At 30.1% G+C, this 25,123-nt stretch overlaps 1 protein-coding gene across 3 annotated transcripts; it reads left to right on the top strand.

Annotated features, from left to right (window-relative positions):
• The first annotated feature begins 324 nt into the window (after window positions 1-324).
• On the top strand, window positions 325-23,455 carry LOC129913838 (dihydropyrimidinase). Of its 3 annotated transcripts, none has more exons than XM_055992740.1 (9): window positions 325-598; window positions 8,413-8,539; window positions 11,212-11,306; window positions 14,044-14,234; window positions 14,317-14,591; window positions 14,651-14,797; window positions 19,130-19,368; window positions 22,429-23,156; window positions 23,219-23,455. In XM_055992740.1, the coding sequence occupies exons 2-9, from the start codon at window positions 8,492-8,494 to the stop codon at window positions 23,296-23,298; spliced, it is 1,803 nt and encodes a 600-aa protein (XP_055848715.1). In that variant the 5' UTR covers window positions 325-598; window positions 8,413-8,491; the 3' UTR covers window positions 23,299-23,455. The 3 variants fall into 3 exon arrangements, with proteins under 3 accessions (XP_055848715.1, XP_055848717.1, XP_055848716.1); XM_055992742.1 differs by lacking the exon at window positions 19,130-19,368 and adding an exon at window positions 19,593-19,816 and having other exon boundaries at window positions 329-598; XM_055992741.1 differs by lacking the exon at window positions 325-598 and adding an exon at window positions 8,214-8,331.
• Window positions 23,456-25,123: the final 1,668 nt, after the last annotated feature.

Here is a 25,123-nt window from a genome sequence, read left to right as displayed (position 1 = left end):
TTTAAAAAACCGTTGGATCATTTACATTTTAACGTTGCTTTAAAGCTATTTTATGACGTTGGCAACACTGGTTGTGAGATTTTTGATTTAAAGAAAAGTTGACGATACTGCGCAAAGCAATGAAAGAGAGCAAACCGCAATTGGGTGGCTCTGGCTATAGGCTAGCAAGGCAATGGCATTAATGGTAAGTGGCAACTTGGGAAAGTTGTATTTTCTTGCATGTAGAACAATATACCTACATGACATCACTATTTAGGTGCAAGCGTACAAGTCCAACAGCGAACTGACAACTACTGTTTTTCTTCGCCTCATGCTCAGCTCATCTCTCATCGTCAATGTTGGGGTGTATTTTCTTTGAATATACTATTCAGTGGAGTTTCTCATCGCATTCAGGCTAGTCATCTTAGAGTGGGGATTATTGTGTGTGCGGGAAAAATCATTAAAAAAAAAATTATAATAAATTGAATGAAATAGAAAATTTGTGTCTTTAAAAAGAAAAAGAGTTTGCATTTTCACTTAGAAAATAAACTAAAAAAATAAAACCATAAACCAGTGCAGAATATTTTGGTGAAATCTTGTTATTTTTTTAATTAGTTAGGTAAGTAGTATACCTAATACCGACTTTTAAGCCGAAAAAAAAAAAAATAATAAAAATACAATTTTATGAACACACCCCTTTTATGGTTTAATGGCAAAGAAAAAACTAACTGTTACCGCTAATTTGATTTGGGACGGAAGTTGTTACTTCCATATTAATGCAGTCAACATATTTCATTTCGAAAATAGACATGCAAGTTCTTCTAGACAAACCGACACGATGAAAATAAATTTAAATTTTTTTTTTATTTTTAGTGCGATTTAGCCGAAATAAAACACCCCCACACAAACTTTGTTTTAAATATATACATTTGTAGGTACACAAAGTATAGAAACGTGGAAAATTGATTTCTTGATAAAAAAAAACAAATGTGTTCGAATTTTTTTTTTATTAATTTTAAAAAAATTGTTTATTTTTCTTAATTTAAACTTATTTTCAAATGAGTTCAAGACTGCGTGCACTTATAGCTGCAACTAAAAAAAATGTTTCGTCGCATTGTTGGGTGTTTTCACACATTCGATATGTTGTATGTTGTATGTATGCATGTATTAGATTAATGTACCATACCAAATGGTGCAATTCAAATTGTCATCATTTGAGTTATGATAATTTAATTTTTTTTATAAAGGGGAAAAAGTAGGACGTGTTGTATATTTGTTTAAATTAGAGCAACCTTCAAATTTTTTTGTAAGTAGTTTCTTTTGTCTGAGAAATCGCAAATCTATAAATTTTCGTGGATAAATAACAACAAAAATGCCTATAAAGGCCAGTTACCTAATATTGATTTTCCACAACACAGCAATATAATGCAGAGATCGGAAAATCGATATTTGTTGGGAATTTTTCGTCTCTATGGTTATACCTACAGGCTACAGTATAGCAGCGTGATAAATTATATTGATGATTATTGTTTAAGATTTGAGATGCTTGCGTTTCAAAATATGTGACTTTGAATAATTTTAATAGAATTATTTTTTTTTGTGATAATAAGTTTTACACTAGACAAAAAAACGACTGAAGGGGTTTTTATAATCAACTTTAAAATGGAATTCCTAGCTTCATTGTAGGTAGGTAAGGTGTAGTACCTTAAACCTGGATGACTTTTTATAACGTAGTTAAAGGGTTGAAATTAAAGTACCTGTATAATTTGTACAGGGGGACCTTTATGAAATGTATGTAATGTAAGCATATAACATATACCTAAGAGTTCTTAATTAAAATGAGACAAGTAAAAGCAATACCAGCAAAGTTGCCTTTCGTTTTATTTTTTCTGCTTAAAAACAAGTTAAAGGTTTACTTAAGTCTAAAATGTTGTTAAATAAATTTGTTGGATTTTATGATACTCTTGTTTTCTTGTGTCAGTCAGACGATACATTAAACTTAAAGCTTTTTTCTAAAATCAGAGGGTCTTTACAGCATACTAATAGGTATGACAGTAATTTTTTTTTAATTTATAAGGGCGTTTCCACCCTTATGAGTGTGACAGTAGTTTATAATTTTATGACTTATTTAGCCGTTTCAATTTAAATAAAATTAAAAAAAATAGTATAATAAGTAAAATGCATGGTTGTCTTCTTGATGTAGGTATGGATAAATAATAGAAAGTTGTATTTTTTGTTTCGGGCGTGACCTTACAAAACACCTATTTTTCAAATAGAATCAAATTTTATTCTTTTAATAAGATATTTATCATAAGAGCATTTTTTTAATTAAATTGATTTAGAGCATAAACCACTCAAGCGATTTGATTCAAGCTTTCTATGTTGAGTAAGGTTTACACGGTCAACGCGTTGTCACAAAAAAATTACTTAGACTCTGTCAACTCGCCGCCACCGTCAATCTCAAGCCCTAAAGCTGTCTGTCAGCGCAAGTGTCATCTTAGCGTAAACAGCATGTTTTTGTGGACGATCAAAGGATATGACACCCATGCAAAAGATGTTGACGTCATTTTTACGTTTGTTGTGCTGATTTTGTTACAACCATGCAACGGTTGTTTAGTGTGGGTGGGAGCTTGTGATGGTTGTGGAGATTTCACATGGTTGAACGAGTCTCCACCAACCTCTTCCTCGGAGTAACCTAAGAATTTAAGAAAATTAGAGAACAAATAATAGTAATTTTTGAGATGATTTGCATTAAAAACAACAACAAACGATTACTAATAAAAACAAGAAAACACTTGTTGTTGTTTGTAAATAATATGCTCTTACCTGCGTCATACATAGTAAACAATTAAACATGGCTTTTATTACTTCAAGTTATGAGTATTATGAACGTTTTATATCAGTCCAATATAAGTTCAAGTGACCTCAACTCCAAAAATTAATAAAGCGTTTCGCCCAGGTACGACAGTGGGCTCATCAGTTAGATCTGTCGTACCCTTACTAAGACGCCTTATTTTGGTCTTTATTTATTTTTGGAGTTGAGGTCACTTGAACTTATATTGAATTATATTCAATCACTCCACTTAAAATAAAAATAATTTTAATAATTTTTTATTATTTTTGTTATTTTTTTCTTCGTTGTTTTATATCAGTGTTCAAAACCTTAAAACGTTTTCATAACTTCAAAACTACTGCATCCATCCTTTTGAAATTAAAAAAAAAAAACAATTTTTGAACATTTACGTGGTAATTCAAATTTCTTAATAATTTTTTATTTTACAATAGCCGGTTTTTTTCGCTCAAACTCACGTTTTTCTTTCAAAGTGTTTTAAAAGGTGAAAAATAAAAAAATTGTAAAAAACGGTGCAGTATAACCTGCAGAAAACTATTGTTTAACGAATAAATTTTGATTTTTTGATCCAGCAACAAATTATAAAGAGGGGGCAAGACATTTTTACCTTTTTCCGGGACAATAATTTTTTTTTTTCGAAATATGAATATTAATTAATTAAATTGATTTAGAGCATAAACCACTCAAGCGATTTGATTCAAGCTTTCTATGTTGAGTAAGGTTTACACGGTCAACGCGTTGTCACAAAAAAATTACTTAGACTCTGTCAACTCGCCGCCACCGTCAATCTCAAGCCCTAAAGCTGTCTGTCAGCGCAAGTGTCATCGTAGCGTAAACAGCATGTTTTTGTGGACGATCAAAGGATATGACACCCATGCAAAAGATGTTGACGTCATTTTTACGTTTGTTGTGCAGATTTTGTTACAACCATGCAACGGTTGTTTAGTGTGGGTGGGAGCTTGTGATGGTTGTGGAGATTTCACATGGTTGAACGAGTCTCCACCAACGACCAACCTCTTCCTCAGAGTAACCTAAGAATTTAAGAAAATTAGAGAACAAATAATAGTAATTTTTGAGATGATTTGCATTAAAAACAACAACAAACGATTACTAATAAAAACAAGAAAACACTTGTTGTTGTTTGTAAATAATATGCTCTTACCTGCGTCATACATAGTAAACAATTAAACATGGCTTTTATTACTTCAAGTTATGAGTATTATGAACGTTTTATATCAGTCCAATATAAGTTCAAGTGACCTCAACTCCAAAAATTAATAAAGCGTTTCGCCCAGGTACGACAGTGGGCTCATCAGTTAGATCTGTCGTACCCTTACTAAGACGCCTTATTTTGGTCTTTATTTATTTTTGGAGTTGAGGTCACTTGAACTTATATTGAATTATATTCAATCACTCCATTTAAAATAAAAATAATTTTAATAATTTTTTATTATTTTTGTTATTTTTTTCTTCGTTGTTTTATATCAGTGTTCAAAACCTTAAAACGTTTTCATAACTTCAAAACTACTGCATCCATCCTTTTGAAATTAAAAAAAAAAAAACAATTTTTGAACATTTACGTGGTAATTCAAATTTCTTAATAATTTTTTATTTTACAATAGCCGGTTTTTTTCGCTCAAACTCACGTTTTTCTTTCAAAGTGTTTTAAAAGGTGAAAAATAAAAAAATTGTAAAAAACGGTCCAGTGTGACCTGCAGAAAACTATTGTTTAACGAATAAATTTTGATTTTTTGATCCAGCAACAAATTATAAAGAGGGGGCAAGACATTTTTACTTTTATCCGGGACAATAATTTTTTTTTTTCGAAATATGAATATTATGTAGTGAAGAAATCTGTTAAAATAACAAAGCACACAGATCTAACAAAGTTCCTTATTTTATGTTGGCTAGTCGCACAATTGCTATGGGGGTTCTATCAATATTGGGGTCCTAGAAAAATGAAATTTATGGGGTGCCCGGAAAAATTAAGTGGATTTTATAAATGTCAAATACAAGTAAGGCTCATTTTAAGCTGCAAGCTTTAAAATTTCAAAATCTTTATACAGAGAAGGTTTTTGAAAGTTACTCCGCTTTTTGATAAAATTTTCAACTTGGAAAAAGGGCCTTCAAAAATTTAACTTTATCCCTGGGCCCCGGCAGTTCATTGTAAGCCTTTGCACGATAGGAATCCTTTGTTAAAGTTTGCACTAAAATTTAATTTTAATTAAAGAAAACCAAATCTTGAAATGATATTGATTTGGATAACTTGTCTTCTCATGCTATATTTCCGCATCAAAAATTTATCCAGACTTAGAACAGATTGCTTCTGAAAGCTCTTCTAGTCGCAAAGAATTTCAATGTTTTGTCCTGCTTTTTTGCATTTTCAGCTTTGGTTGAATGCCTTGAATGTGTAATTAATTTATTTTAAAAAGAAAATTGCAATTAATTTTTTTCCATTTTGGTAACTCTTCTTATTGTTTGTGGTTTGAAGAAATGGTGAAATATCTATAGTAATCAAACCCAACGTATTAACTTTATCTTTTTATTTCTGTCGCTTTTTGTGACTTGGCCCAGTACAGCTGTAAAGCCTCCATATATAAATACATACCTATACATTTGTGTCTATGCTATGCATAGAAATCCTAAAGCATATATCTAAGTGGTTGCTCTTACCCCAATTTCTCCTATCAAGTACTCTTACAAAAAACGGAAATAAAAACTCGCTCTAAATAGATGAACCTCTGAGAAAATCCTATAAATAAGACTGAGATACTTCCGAAAAGTACTCGTACTATATCAAAAATATAACGCTACGTTTCAGACTATTGACGCTCACATCCATCAATCACTATTAATTCGTTTTTTTCTCAGACGAATAAAAACCTAGTTTTCACACTAAACTTTGCCTCCTAAGATAGAAAGAAAAAACTCGCAATAAATACAAACCAATATCTACATAGGTACATAGAATCTAGTATGATACTAAGATAACGTCATTTGTTTCATATCTGCTGATGCAGAAATTTATAAGAAAACCTACCAAAAAGAGCAAGTTTTTTTCGACGCAGTCTTGCATTATATTTTGAATAGAATAATACAAAACAAAACAAAAAAAATGTTTTCATTTGTTTTGTGAAATGTAAACCTTTTCAAACTATTTGGCTGGCAGATTGCATTTAATTAAGTTGTGAACTCAAATTCCCCCAGTTGAGGCACATTAACAGACGTCATTAATGAGAACATCCGCAGGCACATTCACTCATTCGCTTGTATAATTGCAATAAATACAAAAAAAAAGAAAGAAATTGAGATGTTGCACTTCGTTGGTGAGAAGGGTTAAAACAGTCAGCATTTTCTGTACTGAATTATCAAGAGAAATTTTTACAAAATAAATAACATATAACCCGTTTTGTTATTGTGTTTTACATGGTTACCACTTAAGTATTATTGTAGATTGTAGAGTTTTTTTTTTTTTTTGATTTCGTAACTTTGTAATATTATGAAGATACTGTAGTAAGAAGTTTTTACAATTTTTGAATCGTAAGCATCTGAGCTAATGATATGAGTTGTTTTTTGTTTTGTATTCGAATAAATGTGAGTAAGCTTAAAAATAGAAAAGAAGGATTAAATATGGCCCCTGAATGTATATTGACAGTTGTTGACACCCTTTAATAATGGTTATTTATAATAATGGTTATTTCATAGAAGTGTGAATCAAATGATCCAATTATCTTGATGTCTGATTCATTATTGTCTAAAATTGGACTGAAAAATTTTTGCGTTCAACAAACAAGTTTTTCAATCACAACAATTAGAAAACCTTTCTCAAAAACGGCTTGTACGATTTTGATCAAAAAATTCTAATATTAGTTTTGAGACAAGGTCTATCTTTTAGTGAAAAAAGTTTTTTTTTTTTCAAAAACCGTTATTAACGGTACCTCCCATAGAGACATTATGACTATCTCTCAAAAACTTGTTCAATTTTTAATGCTTTTTTTTTTATGAAAAAGCATTTATATTGTTCTAATAAACATACATATGTAAATCAAAAACAAAATTTTGAAAAAAAAAAAAATGATTTTTGGACTAAAACAAAAATTGAAAATAATAAAATAATTTTATTTATGGTCCAGCTATTGATTTGAAGTTATCAAACTGAGGGTGCATTGGATAACTTCATGTATTGGTGTCATCAAATTGCAATCTTGCACATTGGCTGCAACCATGTTTTAAACAAATAAAATGAAGAAAAAGTCCTCCCGGGCAGTGTTTGCCAGAATATTTTAGAGATGGAGCCAAATTTGAAAAAAAAAACTGGGACCCAAAAATAGCAGCTTTCAAAAGTTTTTGATTATTTTAAGTCTTCAAATAAGTAGGTAGTTATTTTTTTTTTTGCATTTTATTTATACATTTTGGTTTTCATGCTAATTTATAAGCGTAAAATTACATTTTTAAAACATAAAAGTGAAAAATGTAGGCAAGCTTATTTTTGGAGGTAAATGCTTTTATTTTAAAGAAGGCTTTAGTAGCCAAGTTAAAAATTTAAAAAGCCAAATATTGATCAACCGGAAACCACAATTTTAAGGAGCGAGTGCAATGTTCAAGGAGTTTGTTTGCCGAAAAATATCCGACTTTGGCGAACACTGCTACCGGGGCCCAGTATCTCAACGTACGGCTCTGCTAGATGTACAATAAACTTGAATTTGGAGGGCAGGTTTTTAAGAACTAATTTATTTTAAATTATCTTGAATGTGATACAGAAAATTTCAGAAATGGCAAATTATTTGGGAATTTGCATTTCATGTGTTGATATATTAACCTCGTAGTTAACTTTTAAGTGAAAAATAAAAAAATAATTTCTCTAAAACCCAATAATACCTGCTTGATAAATAAGTTGGTACGTACCTACACAGTATTTGTTCAACATTATAGAAACTTACACTTACCTTGTCCGATTTCTACTCTACTCTTTTATATCCAAAATGGAAAATTGAAATCCAAATATAATCTTTCTTTAATTTTAGTTTGTAAAATCTCTCTTAACATGTTTTCTTTCGGATTTTATTGCATCTCAAACGCTAGTCATGATCAATAGCCTCAAGCCACCCGCACAGACATTGGAATTTACCTTATAAAAAAATGTAGTATGCCTGTAAGCACCTAGTACTTGTTTTAAAAAGCGGTGTTAATTTATTTTAATGTCATATTATGTTTGTATCCTTTTATGACTGCATGTTAAACAGTTAACTATAATAGTTAAGAGTAAATTAATTTTAACATACAACTTAGCAATTTTGTCAGGCAATTTTAAATTTATTTAGCTAATCAAAATAAACAAATCAATTTAGCTGTTATGATAAGAATCGTTGTTATAATTTCCACACGAACAGTTTTTATCACAATTTTGATTCAAAGTCAGGTCAACATAAATTTAGCTCCCATCATCGACAGTCAATTTTCTACCCTGTTTCAAGCAACAAGTGCTTCTATACACGCAAGCCGTAAATAACAGTTTATATTTATTATTATAACACCATTATAGAAATTTAAATAAAATTTAAACTTTGTATTTTTTTTTCTAGATAAAAATATTAAACGCTGTTTTGTTTGTCAATAGTAAATATACTTTTTGAGAACTAAAAAAAAAAAAACTATACTAAAATGTCATCGAGTCCAAAGCCAGTAAAGAAGGTCCCAATTCATTTACAGGTAAGTTAACGAACTTTTGTTATCACACGTTTTGATATAAAATATATACGTACATATACATATGTAAACACTTCTTTAGTTCTTTCTATCAGTATTTTATTTTTAAACTTATCAACAAAAAATAATTTTGTTTGTGCCGGTAAAGATATCAATTATGTATTATCAGTGCGATAATGATTGTGGGTTCGTTCCAGAGATAATTCTTTGTCTTATTTCTATATTGATGTTGATAACAATTGAAAAATTTAATGTTTCTTTTTGTAAAAAGTAAATCAAATTAATAACATTAGGGTGAACTTAGCATCTTTTAAAACTGCAGCGAAATTCGGAATTGTTTCGCTTTCGTTAAGTGAAAAAACACCAAATTTTCAAATTTATTTGGTTTAGCGTTATTTCGAGGCACCACTTAAGATATGAGAGTTTTGAACCACCAGTTTTAATTATTTTTTTGAGATTGAAGGTCATGAATGAAAAACAACAACTTTTATCAGTTACCACTAAGTTCATAGGCTATGGTTTATAGCTATTTCACGGGGACCAACCAGATCATTAGACTCCTTTTAGTGGTGCTATTTCGCTTTTTGTTCAATGAACTTGAAGAATTTCTATGCCCGAGCTGGGACTTGAACAAGATATCTAGGGATTGAGAGGCCGACGCACTACGCATCACACCACACAGCTGCCACTTGAAAAGTTCTAACTCAGAGCAGGTTTTCTCTAATTCATCAACTTAGCTTGAAGATTAGCATTTTCCTTTGAATCAAAAAATATTCAAAATATGAATTTTAAAAAGCTACAGCTTGAATTTTTAAAACTAGGGAAAATGACAAAGTATCGCTTCTTATACATAAAAGTACATTCAACTTAGAACAAACTTTTTCATTCATATGGGTTACAAAAATCGTATTTTTAAATGCTTGACTCTAAAACTTCCAGAATTTAGAATGTATTAGCATCATAGACCTATGAATTAATCTGCGTTCTAAGAATTTGTTTAAATTACACCTTCAAAATCGTTTATAATGAAGTAATGGTTAATCCGGACTTAAGTCCTAAAAGAGGTTCATTGAAGGAGTAGCAGTAACGAAATAGTGGATTTAACGAACAAATTCTCGGGTCCCATCGAGTAAGTTATAACCGGTTTCGACTGTATCTCGTTTCTCGAAATTAGCTATCTTCTCTCGGACTAATTGTGTCAAATGAATATAACTGAAACGCAAAGCATATTTAAATTAAAAAATCTATTAAATTTCCTCTAATTTTAATGTATGAAAATCGCGTTAAATGCCAATGTTAAATACTTGTATAAATGTAACCGCTCAGTATTAAATAGTTTATCTGTCGCATTCCATTTCTGAAGCTAAAGCGTTTCAATTATTATTATTGTTCCCAGTCTTTAATATAGTTTTTTTTTAAGCGTTCACATAAGTAAATGCTGAACTTTTAACTCCCAACGCGAGGACACACATAAGTACACACAAACTTTTTTTTTAAACATAGGAATATTGTGAGCTAATGCTTTTGGATGTAAAAAGGTACATAATATACCATGTTTATTGTGATACGATCTTAATCGATGAATCCAAAAGAAACTTCTTTTTGCTTATCAAAATTCGCCCAATAAATATTCAATTCCAGACAGCCTAACCTCCATGTTAGCAAAGTTTTTTAAACACGCAACTTTGTTAAATATATGTTGTTTCCAGTCGGAAAACTTTTCTTACATGAAAACAGACTTCTGTGTTTAAACTTATTCTTAGGTAACATGTAAATGGAAAAAAGTTCTTAGTTTTGTTATCAAATCAATTTGTGTGGAGCAACAATTGAAAATACCTAAATTTTTTAGCAACTCTATTTTACTAGATGGGCTTTCCATCTGTTTTAAAGGCTTAAATTTTGTATTTTATAAAAATAAAATAAACGACAAAATAAATTTTGGCACAAATATTTAAAACTGGGTTCTTTTCTATTTACTGTATGTAGTACCTAGCTCCTCTAAAACAAAACTTAAAGTAATTATGTTAAATTATATTAAATAACTGATGTATGTAGTTGATGCAGGTTGATATGAATTAAGCTCAGTATAGGTGAAGCATATCTTTCTCCGTGTTATCCTTTTTAATCAGATTGATTTGACAGCGGATGATAAAATTATTAGCACTTGAAGAAATCTTTTGTGTTTAAAATTTTTTGAACCCTTATTATGGGTACCTTTCATCTGTTTTCTTAATTTCTGACGTTCTCCTAAATGATTCTACTGATTTAAGCAAAAATTTTAAGAAATATTAAAATTTTGAAAAACGAAAAAAAAAATAAATATTTTTTGGATTTATTTGATTTGAAAAGATAATTGACTGAAAAGACAAAATGTGATTAAAGCAAGAAAAAATGAGTCATTCCTGCACTTGTGATTCTTGCGTTACTGTTACATTACTAATGTTCTGGTCTTGCGCATTATTCCTAATATTTTCACTCAAGCTAAAAAGACAACTTTTTTATGTTTTTATTATTGATTTTGGGAAAAGGTATTAATGCAGTAACGTTGAGTCTCTATCTTAAATAGTAATTTACATTATTCTGTTTTCTGGGGGATAAAGTTATGATTATTTTTAAAATTTTCTTTACAAAAATCGTAAATTATCAAAAATAAATTTACAATACTTTTGTTTCAGAGTGCTCAAAATCGTGTTTATATAAAAAATGGCCAAGTCGTTAATCATGATAAGACTTTTAAAGCTGATGTTTACATCGAAGATGGAATTATCAAGTAAGTTAATTAAATTTTATACAAATAGGACATTTTTACCAAAGTATTTTACATTTAAATATTGTAGAAAATTTAGTTTTCTATTGATATGGATCCTTTGTAAGATTCTAAAAATATAATTTTGTACACCGAAAAAAAAAACCAATATCAATTTAACATTTTTTAAATATCAAATTAACATTTCTTAAATATCAGCCAAAAATGCTCTATAAAATGTGTTTAATGATATTTAAAATGTTAAAACAACATTTTTATTATCAGGATGATATTTAAATGTCACATTTTGGAAATTTTTTTTGATATTTTATTATCATTTTTTCATATCAATTTCTCATTCCAAATTATTGAAAAATATTAAATACAAAATTCTTAAAGTGTACTAATTTAAAGGCGCGTTGTGTTTTTTCGAAGTAAAATGTATGATTTACTGATAAAATTTGATCGGCACTAAGATTTTACTTCACATAGTTTGGGAGAAAATAACAAAACAATTATATCATATATAATAGAAAAAATAATATGATCATTATTTTGTAAAGAATAAGTAATGTTTTGAAAGAAAAGAAAGAAAATTCTTTTAATAATAAAAATAATAAAAAAGAAAAGGAAAGAAATAGGTTTCATTATAATAAACTAAAACGTAAAATCTAGTCAACATTGATATTTTAATTGTCAAAGTGAAATTTTCACTATCCACTTAAACTTAAAAAAATGTCAAAATGATATTTTAATTGTCAAAGTGAAATTTTCATTATCCCATCTGAAATTAAAAAATGTGAAAATGATATGATAAAATATCAAAATTGATATTTTAATTGTTGGACGACTTTTGTCACTGAAAAATGTTAATTTGATAGCTGTTATTATCAATTTTTTTTTTCGGTGTAGACTTTGAAAACCCAAATTTCATGCAATTAATTTTCTTGCCCATTATGATGTAAGATAAAAAATCTTTTTTTGTCCTTCTTATGCGTAATAATTTATGAATAGTTGTGTTAAATATTTTTACAACATTTTATTTTTAGAATTTTACAAGGATCAATATCGATAGAAAATTATTCATAGTTTTTAACCTATACTAGGGTTGCCAGATATATTTTGACGAAACTAGTAATCGAGATGTAAAATCCCGGACTTTCCCGGACAAATAAGGACACAAAAAAGAGTACAAATCTAGGACAAAAGGAATGCATAGTTTTATAAAAACAAAAAAAAGCGGAACAATCTTTTCAAAATTTAACTAAAAATCACATTTTTAACCCTTGTTAAAAATTAAAATTCCATTAAAATCCAATTGCTCAAAATTTTAAACGATTAAGAGCCAATTTTTCAATCTTCTAATAAACAGTCAGTTAACTGTTCGACGAATAAAGTTATTAGGCTCATAAACAATCAGATAAAAACATTGAATTTTTCAATCAAGAATAATTTATTCTACAGAATAACAAAAAAAAAAAAAAAATGGTCAAATTCAAAAATATTTAAAATTAAACGTCATTTTTATTCATGATTGTTTTTGTTTTCTTGTGTTCCACTGTATTTTTTTCAAAATTCTTTCAAAACAGCTTTGCCAAATGACACAATATTTTTGTTGAGGTTATTCCTTAGGATAATTTTTATTCGTCTCTGAAAGAAGCTGATAGTTTTATTCTAAGGAATAAGCTATATCTGCTTGTTGAAGAATTGATTTTTTCTCTATCCTTAGGAATAAGTACTAAATGACTTTTTAACTGACTATTGAAAAATTGGCCCTTAGTTAAATGCTAATAGAATTTTTAGTGAGTTACTATTTAAGTTAAGAAATGGTCTTTTTGACTTAGCAACTTACTTAAGCGGCCTTATATGTATTTTTCTTAATCGTTTAAAATTGTGCACCTTGAGTGTTGAGTCTTACAATAAGGTACCTACTGTAATAAATAATAAAATTTAAATAAATTATTAAAATAAATTTTTGTTGGTCAGAGAATTCACTAACCAGTACCTCATATGCACAATTTTGAGTTTTGATTATATTGGAACAGAACACAAAAAAGAATTTAGCAGATAATAGACCAAAATAAAAACGCATCGCTTTTAATGAACTCGATTCGTTTTTTGAATAAGGAATGAATTAAGAGTAGCATACAAAAAGTGAGATTTTTAAAGGCTTCAAAAGAGTACAATCCCGAACAATTGATAGAAACTATCCCGGACGTCCCCCACACAGCCAAAAAAGAGTACATGTCCGGGAAAACCCGGACGCATGGCAACCCTAACCTATACGAAGAAGAATTGATTAGAAAAAAGCGATATTTATAAAATTTTTTTCTTAACACCTTTTTAAAACTATCTTAGAAATTGGATTTCTTAAAAAAACAGGTGGGAAATAACTCCACATATTTTTTTGTGAACAATGTCTTATGCCTTATTAGGTAGGACAGACGATAATCGAATTGTTGATTAATGTCTCACCAAGGTGTGGTTTATTGTGGATTTTTTCCTAAGGCACATGACAAAATATTTAAGTTCTGAAAATGCATGCTAAAGAAAATTCCTTTGTAAAATTCTTCATGTTTTTCTGTCAAATACCTACTGTGAACAAAATTAGATAAGAAATTTCATGAGATTTCATAAATCGCTAATGGAGAATTTTATCCATTACATGTTAATTGCTAAACTTTTTTTTACTTTTCTTTAGGGAATACATTTTTGAATATGTTATCACTAAAAAACCTTATACTGATACACATTATTTTAGGTTTGTTGGTCCCGCTTCAGAAATCGGGGTACCCGGCGGAGTTAAGACAATTGATGCTACTGGAAAGTTAATTATTCCTGGTGGCATTGATCCACACACTCACTTCCAATTAAAATTCGGCGGCACTGTTTCTGTCGATGATTTTTACCATGGAACTAAAGCAGCTGTTGCCGGTGGCACAACCACTATAAGTAAGCACGACTTTATTGTTTTTGTTTTTTTTTCAAACAAAGTTTTATTATTAAAATGTTTTTATTATCTATTTAATTATAGTTGACTTCGTTCTACCCGATAAAGGAGAGTCCCTTGTTGAAGCATACGATAAGTGGCGTGCTTGGGCCGATCCTAAAGTGTGCTGTGATTATGGTCTTCATATGGGCATTACATGGTGGTCGAAATCGGTTTCCGACGAAATGAAAATCATGTGCGATGAATTGGGTGTGAATTCTTTTAAAATGTTTATGGCTTATAAGGGATTGTATCAATTAAACGATACGGAATTATTAGAAACTTTTGAGAGAATTCGTTCGTTGGGAGCCGTTGCACAAGTTAGTTTAAAAAATATTTATTTAGTGTGCTTGTTAAATTCTTATCTTTCTTTTCAAAGGTTCATGCTGAAAATGGAGATATCATTGCAAAAAATGTTACGAAACTTCTTTCAGCTGGTGTTACCGGTCCTGAAGGACACGAACTTTCTCGACAAGAGGAAGTTGAAGCTGAAGCTGTCAATCGTGCCTGTATTTTAGCTCATCAGGTAAATTATTGTATTTTTCTCTTATTTGTAGTTATTATTGAGAATTTGTATATAAATAAGATTGCTAGCAAATAGGTTGCATTAATATAGTTATTTATTCATTATTTTTGTTTCAAGGTATTAACTTTATTAGAAGGATTTTTGTTTGTAGAAAATTTTACCTTTTGTTGCATATTTTCGTTTTATGTTTGTAGTTGGATTTTTCTACAACAACAAAACAAACTTGACATTTTTCAAATAAAACTCTACAAGTAAAGTCTTGTAAATAATTGCATGAATAATCCATTTAAATTTCTGGTCTAAGTTTTATGTTGCTAGGCTAAAATTAGTAAAAAGTACACTTCGGTTATAACATTTTTCATTCCAAAACATAATTTTCTGTCTCTAAAATACAAAATTTCCAAAAATTTATATTCGGGTGACCCAGTTGTTTTTTTTTAATTTGATTTAGTCTTATATTTTTTAGTTTTTCACTCCCCTACCCACCATGTTTTAATAAATAAAGTCTTTGGGGATAATCCCCTATACCACTATACCTAGCGTGACCATTTTTATAACATAAACAGCAAAAATAAATTATGGTTCCTGATCTTCTAATTCTTCTTCACAGAAACCACAACATAGGCACTTTATTCTTTATCAAAGATTAATATATGCCAAAGATTTGACCTGAAAATTCATCATAAATCATAACAAGTTCAATCTCTAAGATTTTGCTCAGTTCCATAAAAGAGAATGTGACCATAAGATTATGGCGTTATGATCGCCAAAATCTTAAAGTTGTTTTTTTGTTTGTTTGGTTCTATAATCAAAACTGCCTTGTTTCAGTACTTTTTCTCGCAAAAGCCGCTGATTGATGCCGGCTGACTAACGTTTTTGCGGTCAACGAAATAAGTTAACACGCTGACTCTGTGACGTCATCAAAAACATTGTATTTACTTTATCAAAGTATCGTCAACGTTCCCAGTGTCAAATTCTATGTGAACGCCAGAGGAGCGTTCTTTTTCTAACAATAGTCAACTATGGTTGTTATGTCAAAAAATATTGTTGATGTGTCATTGTTAGAAATCGTTGGGTTTTTTACAAATCATTTAGGAACGATTTATTGTTCGATATTGTTAAACTGTCAAACCACAAAAAAAAAATAGTTTTGAGAATATTTGTATTTGCATAATTATAACAAAAATCATGTTTTTTAGTCAAAATAAATTCTCTCTTATCATAAAATTACAAAACTCCGTTTTTATTTTCATTTTTTTTCCACTTATTTCCAACGAAAAAAAATCTTTGAGTTGGTTTTGTAAACAAAACATCCACTTTGACACATCAACAACGCTCATGAGTGTTCAACTCATATCATGGAGGTGAGTTGGAAATAGTTACGATTTGTAACTATTTGACACTTCATAACGAGTTTAGGAACGATGTTCATCTGTGAAATAGTTACAAATCGTAACTATTTTGTAGTTTATAAACGACAAAAGTTAACGATAGTTAACAATAGTTAACTATTGTTAGAAAAAGAACGCACCTCAGTGTCATCGTGCCTGTCAATGTGATGACAATCGCACTACATGACACATTTGTGATAGGTTCTGAAGCGTTATTTTTCAGTTAGAGAGCCTACTTGTTGACTTTTTACGTTGGCCGTTTATCCCAACTTTACTCTATACCGATTTAAATGCTATCTTAAGAAGAAAATTCAAAAGTGATTTGAAAGTTGCGCTTTTTAAAATTTATAATTTAAACATATCGAGCTCTTTCCGACAATTTGTCGTACAAGAATTTTCATCGTAAACGGGTAACTCTTTGGATTTTCATCCTAAAAATGATTACCACTCGACATTTTTAGAGTCATGTCATCTACATTCGTCCTCTTATCTTCCTCATTTACACTTAAGATGGTAGAGAAGTTATTATTTTGTATTGTATTTTATCATTTTCTTACACGGAGAAAAAGACCACCTAATAATCATTTTTATCAATAATCATTTTTAGCAAAAAAACAAAACCGACTTCCATGGATCAAAACTGGGTTTTATGGTTTTTAAAATAGTTCCTATGGCTAAAAGTGAGCGAAATTGACCACACTGCAGCCACCAGCTTTCTAATACAAAAAGTATTATCAAAATTGGTTCACTCAGTCCACAGTTATGCGGTAAAAAACATAAAAAAAAAAAAAATACAGACGAATTGAATACCTCCTCCTTTTTGAAAGTCGTTAAAAAAACAAGACCGACTTCCATGATTCAAAACGGGGTTTTATGGTTTTTCTAATAGTTGCTATGGCTTAAAATGAACGAAATTGAAATGGGACCACATTGCAGCCATTAGCTGTCCAATACTAAAAGAATTAACAAAATTGATTCACTCTGTCCAAAGTTATGCGGTAACAAACATAAAAAAAAAAAAAAAAAAATACAGACCTCCTTTTTGGAAGTCGGTAAAAACAAACAAATTTCTGTCTGCATGGTTATTTGCCAAGATGTCTTTTTCTCCGTGAATTCATATCTTTATTTTAATACATTTAAAATTTGTTTTACATAACATAATTTAGTTATTAATTTATTTTATTATTTATTAAGCCCTTAATGGTAAGAAACAGTTAAACCGTTCTTAAAATTCATCCTCGACTTTAAAATATTGGGGAATCTAAAACTATTTCATAAAATGTATTTAGTTTATTGTTTGATCTATTAAGGAGATATGTTTAGTTTACTTTGATTTGGGAAGTTGTTATCGATTCAAAGATCCACTCTTGTAATGTGTTGCCATTCACTCTGTACACGTACAACAGGTTGGTTCCCATTAACTTTTAATCTGGTAGAATTCCAAAATTTCTGATTAGCTTCAAAGTTTGGTTTGGTTTCCTGGGTTTGTTTATACACCCATCTCGCAACCTTCTTGTTCTTAAACTGATGAGTTCTTAAGCCATTAACCTCTTCTTAAATTGGTAACGGTTGGCGCAGTTCTAATTTCTGACGAGAACGTCTGAATAAAATTTGTAATATGTATCTTTAAACATAATATGTTTATGATGACGGGTCTTAAAGTTTTTAGTCACCCTCCCTTATCAAATAAAATGCACGACTGGGGTCGCACGTACTTGCTCTTGCAGTTTAACACACTTTTATGTTAGTTTACTTGTAGATTTTTAGAGCTGCCTTTAAATAAATTTAAAGAAATTTTGTTGATGTTGGGGAAGAGCCGACATTTAGGGCAAAATTTTGAAAAATTTGTATAGGAGGTACACTTTTTTGACTTTTTTGAGAAAAACTAAAAATGCAGTTTTAATGCAATTGCTTAAAATATTACGTCTGCAAAGTTTAATCAAAATCGTTAGAGCCGTTTTTGTGTTATTTGGTTTGAATTGAAAAATTTGTATGGGAGGTACACTTTCTAAGCGAGATATAAAAAAACAAAAAAAAAAAACAACTTTAAGAATTTCATAAAAATCATCTGTACCAAATTTGAAGAAAATCCGTCCACCCGTTTAGGCTGTGGAAATGTGTACAGATGGACGTACAGACGCACAGACGCACGGACGGAATTGCGAGACCCACTTTTTTGGAATTCTCCATCATCGTAATGTTGGTTTTGATTAAAACCTCAAATTTTTTTTCGACACGAAACCAATACTTGCCCTATAGAGCAAGTAAAAAGTTTAAGATGCAAGTGCATAAGCTAAGTTAAGGTTTAGAAATAGTGATGCTCTTAACAGAGTCAGTACCGTCTTGAGCGGGAATACTTTAAATATTGGTAAACTGGAAATGTGCAAGCGGTGGTTAAAATTTAAATCAAAAGAGAAATTAGAAATTTCAATACAACTGACAGCAATATCGATCCGCCATTTAAAATTTGATTTTCTTATCTTTGTCTGACCGCCATGTCGTATACAAGAAAAGTGAACAAAAAACACTTTTTCGACTAGCGGCTTCACACTTATATCTCCAATCCCAATTGAAATATTAAAATTGCAGTATTGTAACCAAAATAGCCTGGATATACCTTATATAAATGTACAATTTTTTATCAGCTAGTTTTCATTAAAACGTCACTAGGCAACTTAGCGTACATGCTTTTGACGAATTTTATAGACTTGTTACCCTGAGTTATATTATCTTAGATTAGAATATTGTAGTTTATAAAAGGGTCAATTATCTGTAAGTAGAGTTACAGTTGAATTTTTAACATTTTATTTTTGTATTCTTAAAATTATTTGAATTTATTTTGTTTATATTAATTTAAATATTTTTATGTTATACATATACATAATTTGGTTTCTGCACTATGTAAATACAAATATGTATAATAAAAAACAAAAAAAATTAGGCTGATTGTCCACTGTACGTAGTGCATGTGATGAGTAAATCTGCTGGCATTGAGCTTGCCCGTGCCAGATTCCGTTATAAAAATCGTGGAATCTATGGCGAAACATTGGCAGCAGCTCTTGGTACAAATGGGACACATTGTTTAAATGAATGTTGGCATCATGCAGCGGCTCATATATTAAGTCCGCCATTACGTCCAGATCCTACAACGCCAGAATTCATGATGCAACTATTGGCAAAGTGAGTATAAAGTAATAAGTTCTTATATGCAGAAGAATCCATTAGGCCTTTAAGGTATTTTTGTGTTGCTTGCTTTGTACATACTTATTTCACTAAGTGTTGCTTCTAAGCTATGTTTATATCATTATAATAACACAAACTATTAATATGAACTAAAAAATTAGCTTTATTCCATCAAAACCTTCCATTTTCTTTGTTTACATTACTTTTCTCAAACAAAAAAGATGAAAGCTCCGCTTTATGTAACCTGTGTAACATGTAAATCATCGGCTGAAATAATTGGCCGTGCACGTCGTAGTGGATATTGCGTATTTGGAGAGACTTTGGCCAGTTCGATAGGACGCTCTATGAATGGTGTGAAAAAATCAGAACAAGCTAATTATGTAACAAGTCCACCAATTCGGGAGCCAGCCGAAACGCCAAGGCAATTAATGAAGTCGCTGGCGTAGTAAGTACATTTATGTCCTTTAATTGTTAAGTAATTTCCTATTATTTTGGATTCCCCAATTTACTCTTATAAATGGTTGTTTTGTCTATTGTTTATCGAAATTGGTTATGGGTTTATGTCTTTATTAAATTTTTTCATTCAATTAATTTCATTAACTATATTAGTTTTCGTTTGTTTTGTATTTTTATATTATTTTTATATTTGTATGGTTCTATGAAATATACAAAAGAGTATAAAAACTGATCAAAAAAGGTGGACGAAACAAAATATTAAAAAAAAATTTGAGCTTTTGGAATAGTTGAAAGAAATGCTCTAATACCTTTTACCAACAAATCCCGTTTATAAATTCTCAAATACTAATTATTCTTAAGAAGTTATTTAGCTCTTTTAAGCTTCCATTATTAGATTGGAGTGACTCTATCAGTCCATTGGTTTTTCTATACAGTGGGCTTTTCCAAAAACTGGCAGTACTTTCAAAATCAGTCAGCCAAGTCTAATGAAAAATTCATGTATATTTTTACTGGGCAAAATCTTGTTTTTTTTTGTAATTTTTTGTTTAAAAAAAATCAATATTTAACGGTACCTTATACAACTTTGCTCTATTTTTGTGCGTTTTATTAAACTAAATATTATCAAAACTGATTGAAATCTTAATTTACTAATTTTCTTCAACATAGAAAAGCTTTAATTCTCAACTCACATTCCCTCAAGTGAAATCTAAATTCAAAGCAAAAATAAAGCGTTGTTTTCAAAAAAAGAAAATCTTGACGTGAGGAGCACTTTTCTCAATCAATCTCACAATAAAATTGGTCTAATTTACGTAAATTTATCATCTAAAAATGTATTTTTTTAATAATTCGGTATCGATTTTATTTTGTCATCATCATTTTGCATTAAAGAAAAAAAAATTATTAAAAAATAACAGTTAATTGCTCAAATCAGTCAAATTTCATTCTGAGCTTCATTGAGAAAAATATTTTTTCAAGTCAAGATTTTACTCTACTGAAGTAAATGTTAAAGTTGAGAGAAATTTTAACTTGAGTAACGACTGTGAATTCCGCCATAAATCGGTCAAGTGAATGTTGAAGGAGGTTTTAAAACATAGTTTGGCTGATATTCGAACACAGTGAAAATGTTCGGAATGATTAAGAGGCTACTAATCTTTGTCGTCTTTTATACAAAGTAGGTAAATGTTATTTTATTTATTCCGGTTTTTTGATTTTGTTTTATTAAAAAACTATTCCTTATGTCGTGACCTTTTGGAGTAAAATAAATTTTACTATAGACCCCGCAAATAGTAAAAATTATTTTTAAATTATATTAAAACTCACGCCGAAGATTTTTAGGATAACTTGAATCCGAATTAGAAAAATTTATATCAGCTCGATTTTTCGAGATATTCCCGTTACAAAATCTCAATAATCAATTTTTTGATACTTTTAAAGCCTTTCCCTTGCTTACAGTGGTTTTGTTTTAGGAGCAAAACAGTACTTTTACCTACCTATAAATGTTTTGAGTGAATCCGATATCAGAAAAAGGTGCAATTTTGTTTATCAAGTTTTATTTTACATTTCGGCTAACGAACATTTAGATTAAACCACTTTTGGATTTTTAATATTGGATTGCCAATTTCTTAGGCAATTTCTCAAAATATAACTATATAATGTACAACTTTACCACCCGTGATGATGGATTGTCCTTATGCGAAGTAATTGAATTTAAAAAGAAAAAAAAATACAAAAGTGCTCAAAAATTGTGATGGTAGTAAACAATGCTGTATGTTATAAAAAAAAAACAGAATAGTACTCTAAAAGGCCTCTAATTTATTTCTCTTGACAATTTATTTCGAAGGTCAATCTTCCTGAAATGTTTTATGTAAACATTAGAAGGCTAAGTGAACGATCGATGGTTAATTGTGTTTGCATTGGAAGAAGGTTTTAGTTTAAGATTTAACCCAAACTTGAGTAACCCTAAGCTTTCCGTACGAATTCATCTTAAAAAAGGGTCAGAACGAATAGGGCTACTTATAATAATGCCACATTTCACTAGTGCTCCACTTTTGTTAACTTGTATTAGATAATGTTTAAACTTGTTCTACTTAAAAATGTTCATATTTGTATTTATGGTATTCATATCTATTCTCTTTGGTTTCATTCCGTTCAGTAGTCAAAAATAAAATAATGCGTAGGTACCTATCACATTTTTCAGCTTGAAACCATCACCTTCTCAACTACTTCTCCAATTAAAGCGCGGTGTAAAAAAATTCAATGAGGAATATGAACTTCCTATAAAGGATGAAATTCTGTGTCGATACCAATCATAAAAAAATCATAGGTAAATTAATTTTTCTGAGTTCTGAGACCCCCTATGTTTCGATACTTGCAATTTCGTATCCTTTCTGATCTGTTCAACAAAAATTTTTTTCTTGTGAGTTTTGCCAATTGTTTTTTGTTACTAATTGTAAGCCTAATCATTGCTAAATTTCCATATAACTGGGATTAGGGCTTTGTCAATAACAATTTTGTTAGATTATTTTTTAGGATTAACCAATAAAAATCTAGTTTATCCTTATTAACTAAATTAATATGTATATATTTTTTCTTGTTCTATAGTGATGACCTACAAACAACAGGCAGCGACAATTGCACTTTCAACAAGAGCCAAAAAGAAATTGGTATGGGGAATTTCTCCAAAATTCCAAACGGTGTCAATGGCGTTGAAGATCGTATGTCGATTGTTTGGGAAAAAGGTGTTCATGCTGGTCTTCTGGATCCTTGCCGTTTTGTCGCTGTTACTAGTACGAATGCAGCTAAAATCTTTAATATGTATCCTCAGAAAGGTCGCATTGCTGCTGGTTCAGATGCTGATGTAGTCATCTGGGATCCAAATATGACACGTAAAATTTCCAAAGACACCCATCACCATGCATGTGATTTTAATATATTCGAAGGCATGGTTTGCCATGGAGTTCCTGAAGTGGTCATTGTTCGTGGTCGTATTTGTGTAGAAAATGATAATGTTCGTGTTGCTGAAGGTTATGGAAAATTCGTCCCCTGTGAAGTACGTCCCGCTTTTGTCTATGACGCTCTTGAGGGTAAAGTTAAACCGGAAGAAGTAGTCAATCATGAAGAAGAAATGATTAATGGATCTAAAAAGCTTAATCTTTGTGATGCATTGGAAATCGAAATTCCATACCAGGAACCTATAACTAGGGCCCTATTGTCTGGTAATGCTTGCATGCCCGGTGCTGGTGAGGGTTCATTGGCCAGTACTCCTTCATGTCGAGGACATCGAATCGATGGGCAGAGAAATATGCAAGAGTCTACATTCTCTATCAGTGGTAAGTTTCGATCAAAATATTAAAAAAAAGAGGATAGTTTTCTCATATTTTTCAATTCACAGAGGAGTTGGATAGGAGTGGAAATCGGTCTTGCATCAAAGTTCGAAACCCTCCAGGCGGAAAATCTTCGGGTTTCTGGTAAAATACAACATTCATAAGACACCGCACAACTTAGCAATCTAGAAGCTTCTTTGATTCGTATTTATAAAATTTAAATTAATTTATTATTATTTATTAACTTAAATAAATTGTATCAACCAAAAATATAATAATTATTATAATAAAGTATATATTAAAAAGTTTTTCAAATTAATAAAAAAAAACAACAAATGAATATTTAAGGAGTCATGGTGACAAAGTAAATAAATTGCGCAAGCGCTACATAGATCTTATGGTATGGCTAACAAGAAAACTTATGAGGAAAATATGCCACAACAAAAGTGTGATAAGAGTATACTTAACTAAATAGTCTAAGCTAATCCCGACAAACAATTTTGGTTCTATAAAGCTTTACAGATGCAATTGTTGCTTCTGTAAAGCATTATAGAAGCAAAATTGTTAGTAGGGATAAGGGACTATTTCGAAAATACATAGGTACTCCAATATGATGTCGCCCATGTTGTTCTACTTTATGATTCCATTTACCTTTATTAAGCTTATTTATGTTTAGATACCTACATATAACATGCAACATATAACTGACAATATTATATTCGCATACCTAAGTCGTTGAGATAAATACCTATGCAATTTTGTTCTAGACTTTTCAACATTCTATGCAATATTGTTCTAGACTTTTCAACATTCTGTATAGAATGTTTAGAAACATAATTGCATTTTATCTCAACGACTTATGCGAATATATCTTAAAATCCCGTATCTAGGCAAGGAAAATTCAAAGGTTGATTAAGGGTTCATATCCAACGTGATATCCAATATTGGAGATATATCCTTGCTGTAGAAAAATATTTATATTAATTATTTCCAAGAATCACCTATTAAATTTAACTTGATTTCATATGAGACACCCTGTATGTTCCAGCAATTTTATGCCGACTTTTTACGAGTCATTTTTTTTGGAGCATAGAACCGGATGTCCTCTTCGTCATTGGAATTTACCAAAAGTACATCCTTATCTATAGGGCAAGTATTGGTTTCACGACGAAATAAATATTTAAGGTTTTAATCAAAATGACCATTACGATGATGGAGAAGTCCGAAAAAGTGGGTCTCGTAATTCCGTCCGCGCGTCTGGACGTCCATCTGCACAAATTTCCACAGTCTAAAACGGGTGGATGGATTTACATAAAAATTAGGTACCTACAGATAATTTTTATGGAATTCTGAAAGTTTTTTTTTTGTTTTTTACTTGCGATATAGGTACTATAGAGCATGTTTAGGATTCTTAACAAAAATCGAACTCCAGATAACAATTTTACATGACATTACGATGATGGTGAATGCCAAAAAAGTGGGTCCGACAATTCTGTCTGTCTGTAAATATGTACCTCGAGCTACGGCCTAAACTACTAGAGCGATTTGCTTCAAACTTGCTAGTAAATAGTTTGTTGTGATTCCTTAGAAGACAAATTGAATTTTTTTTAGGACCTGTCACGGTACCTGTCATATAACCGAAATAGAAAAGTTAATTTCTTTCAAAAACGGCTCTAATGATTTGGATTAAAATTTTTCTGTTTAGTGTTACATAAAAGAGCCTTCTATTGAAATAACAAAAATATTTTCTGTACCGTTATTAACGGTACCTGCCATAGAACGGTCTTTTTGAATTTATGAATTTTTCGTAAACGACAAAGCAGATTTCAACCAAAATTTTTGTACAGAAACGTTAAAATAAACGTTATACAAAAATTTTATAAAGTTTTCAAAAATCTCATTTTTGGATTTTTAAAAAATATTTCAAAATGTTTTTTTTGAAAAATCAAAATTTTGAAAACGGGTTAGTGAAT

The sequence above is a fragment of the Episyrphus balteatus genome, chromosome 3 (assembly GCF_945859705.1).
Source record: "Episyrphus balteatus chromosome 3, idEpiBalt1.1, whole genome shotgun sequence".
NCBI lineage: Eukaryota > Metazoa > Arthropoda > Insecta > Diptera > Syrphidae > Episyrphus > Episyrphus balteatus.
The sequence above is the reverse complement of the archived record's forward strand: the minus strand, read 5'-3'. Positions and strand labels throughout refer to the sequence as shown.

Excerpts from the sequence above, each read along its gene's own strand:
- LOC129913838 (XM_055992740.1), top strand. The coding sequence starts at position 8,492 with ATGTCATCGAGTCCAAAGCCAGTAAAGAAGGTCCCAATTCATTTACAG. Across the intron at positions 14,235-14,316 it reads CGGTGGCACAACCACTATAA|TTGACTTCGTTCTACCCGAT; the intron begins GTAAGCACGACT and ends ATTTAATTATAG. Across the intron at positions 23,157-23,218 it reads GTCTACATTCTCTATCAGTG|AGGAGTTGGATAGGAGTGGA; the intron begins GTAAGTTTCGAT and ends TTCAATTCACAG.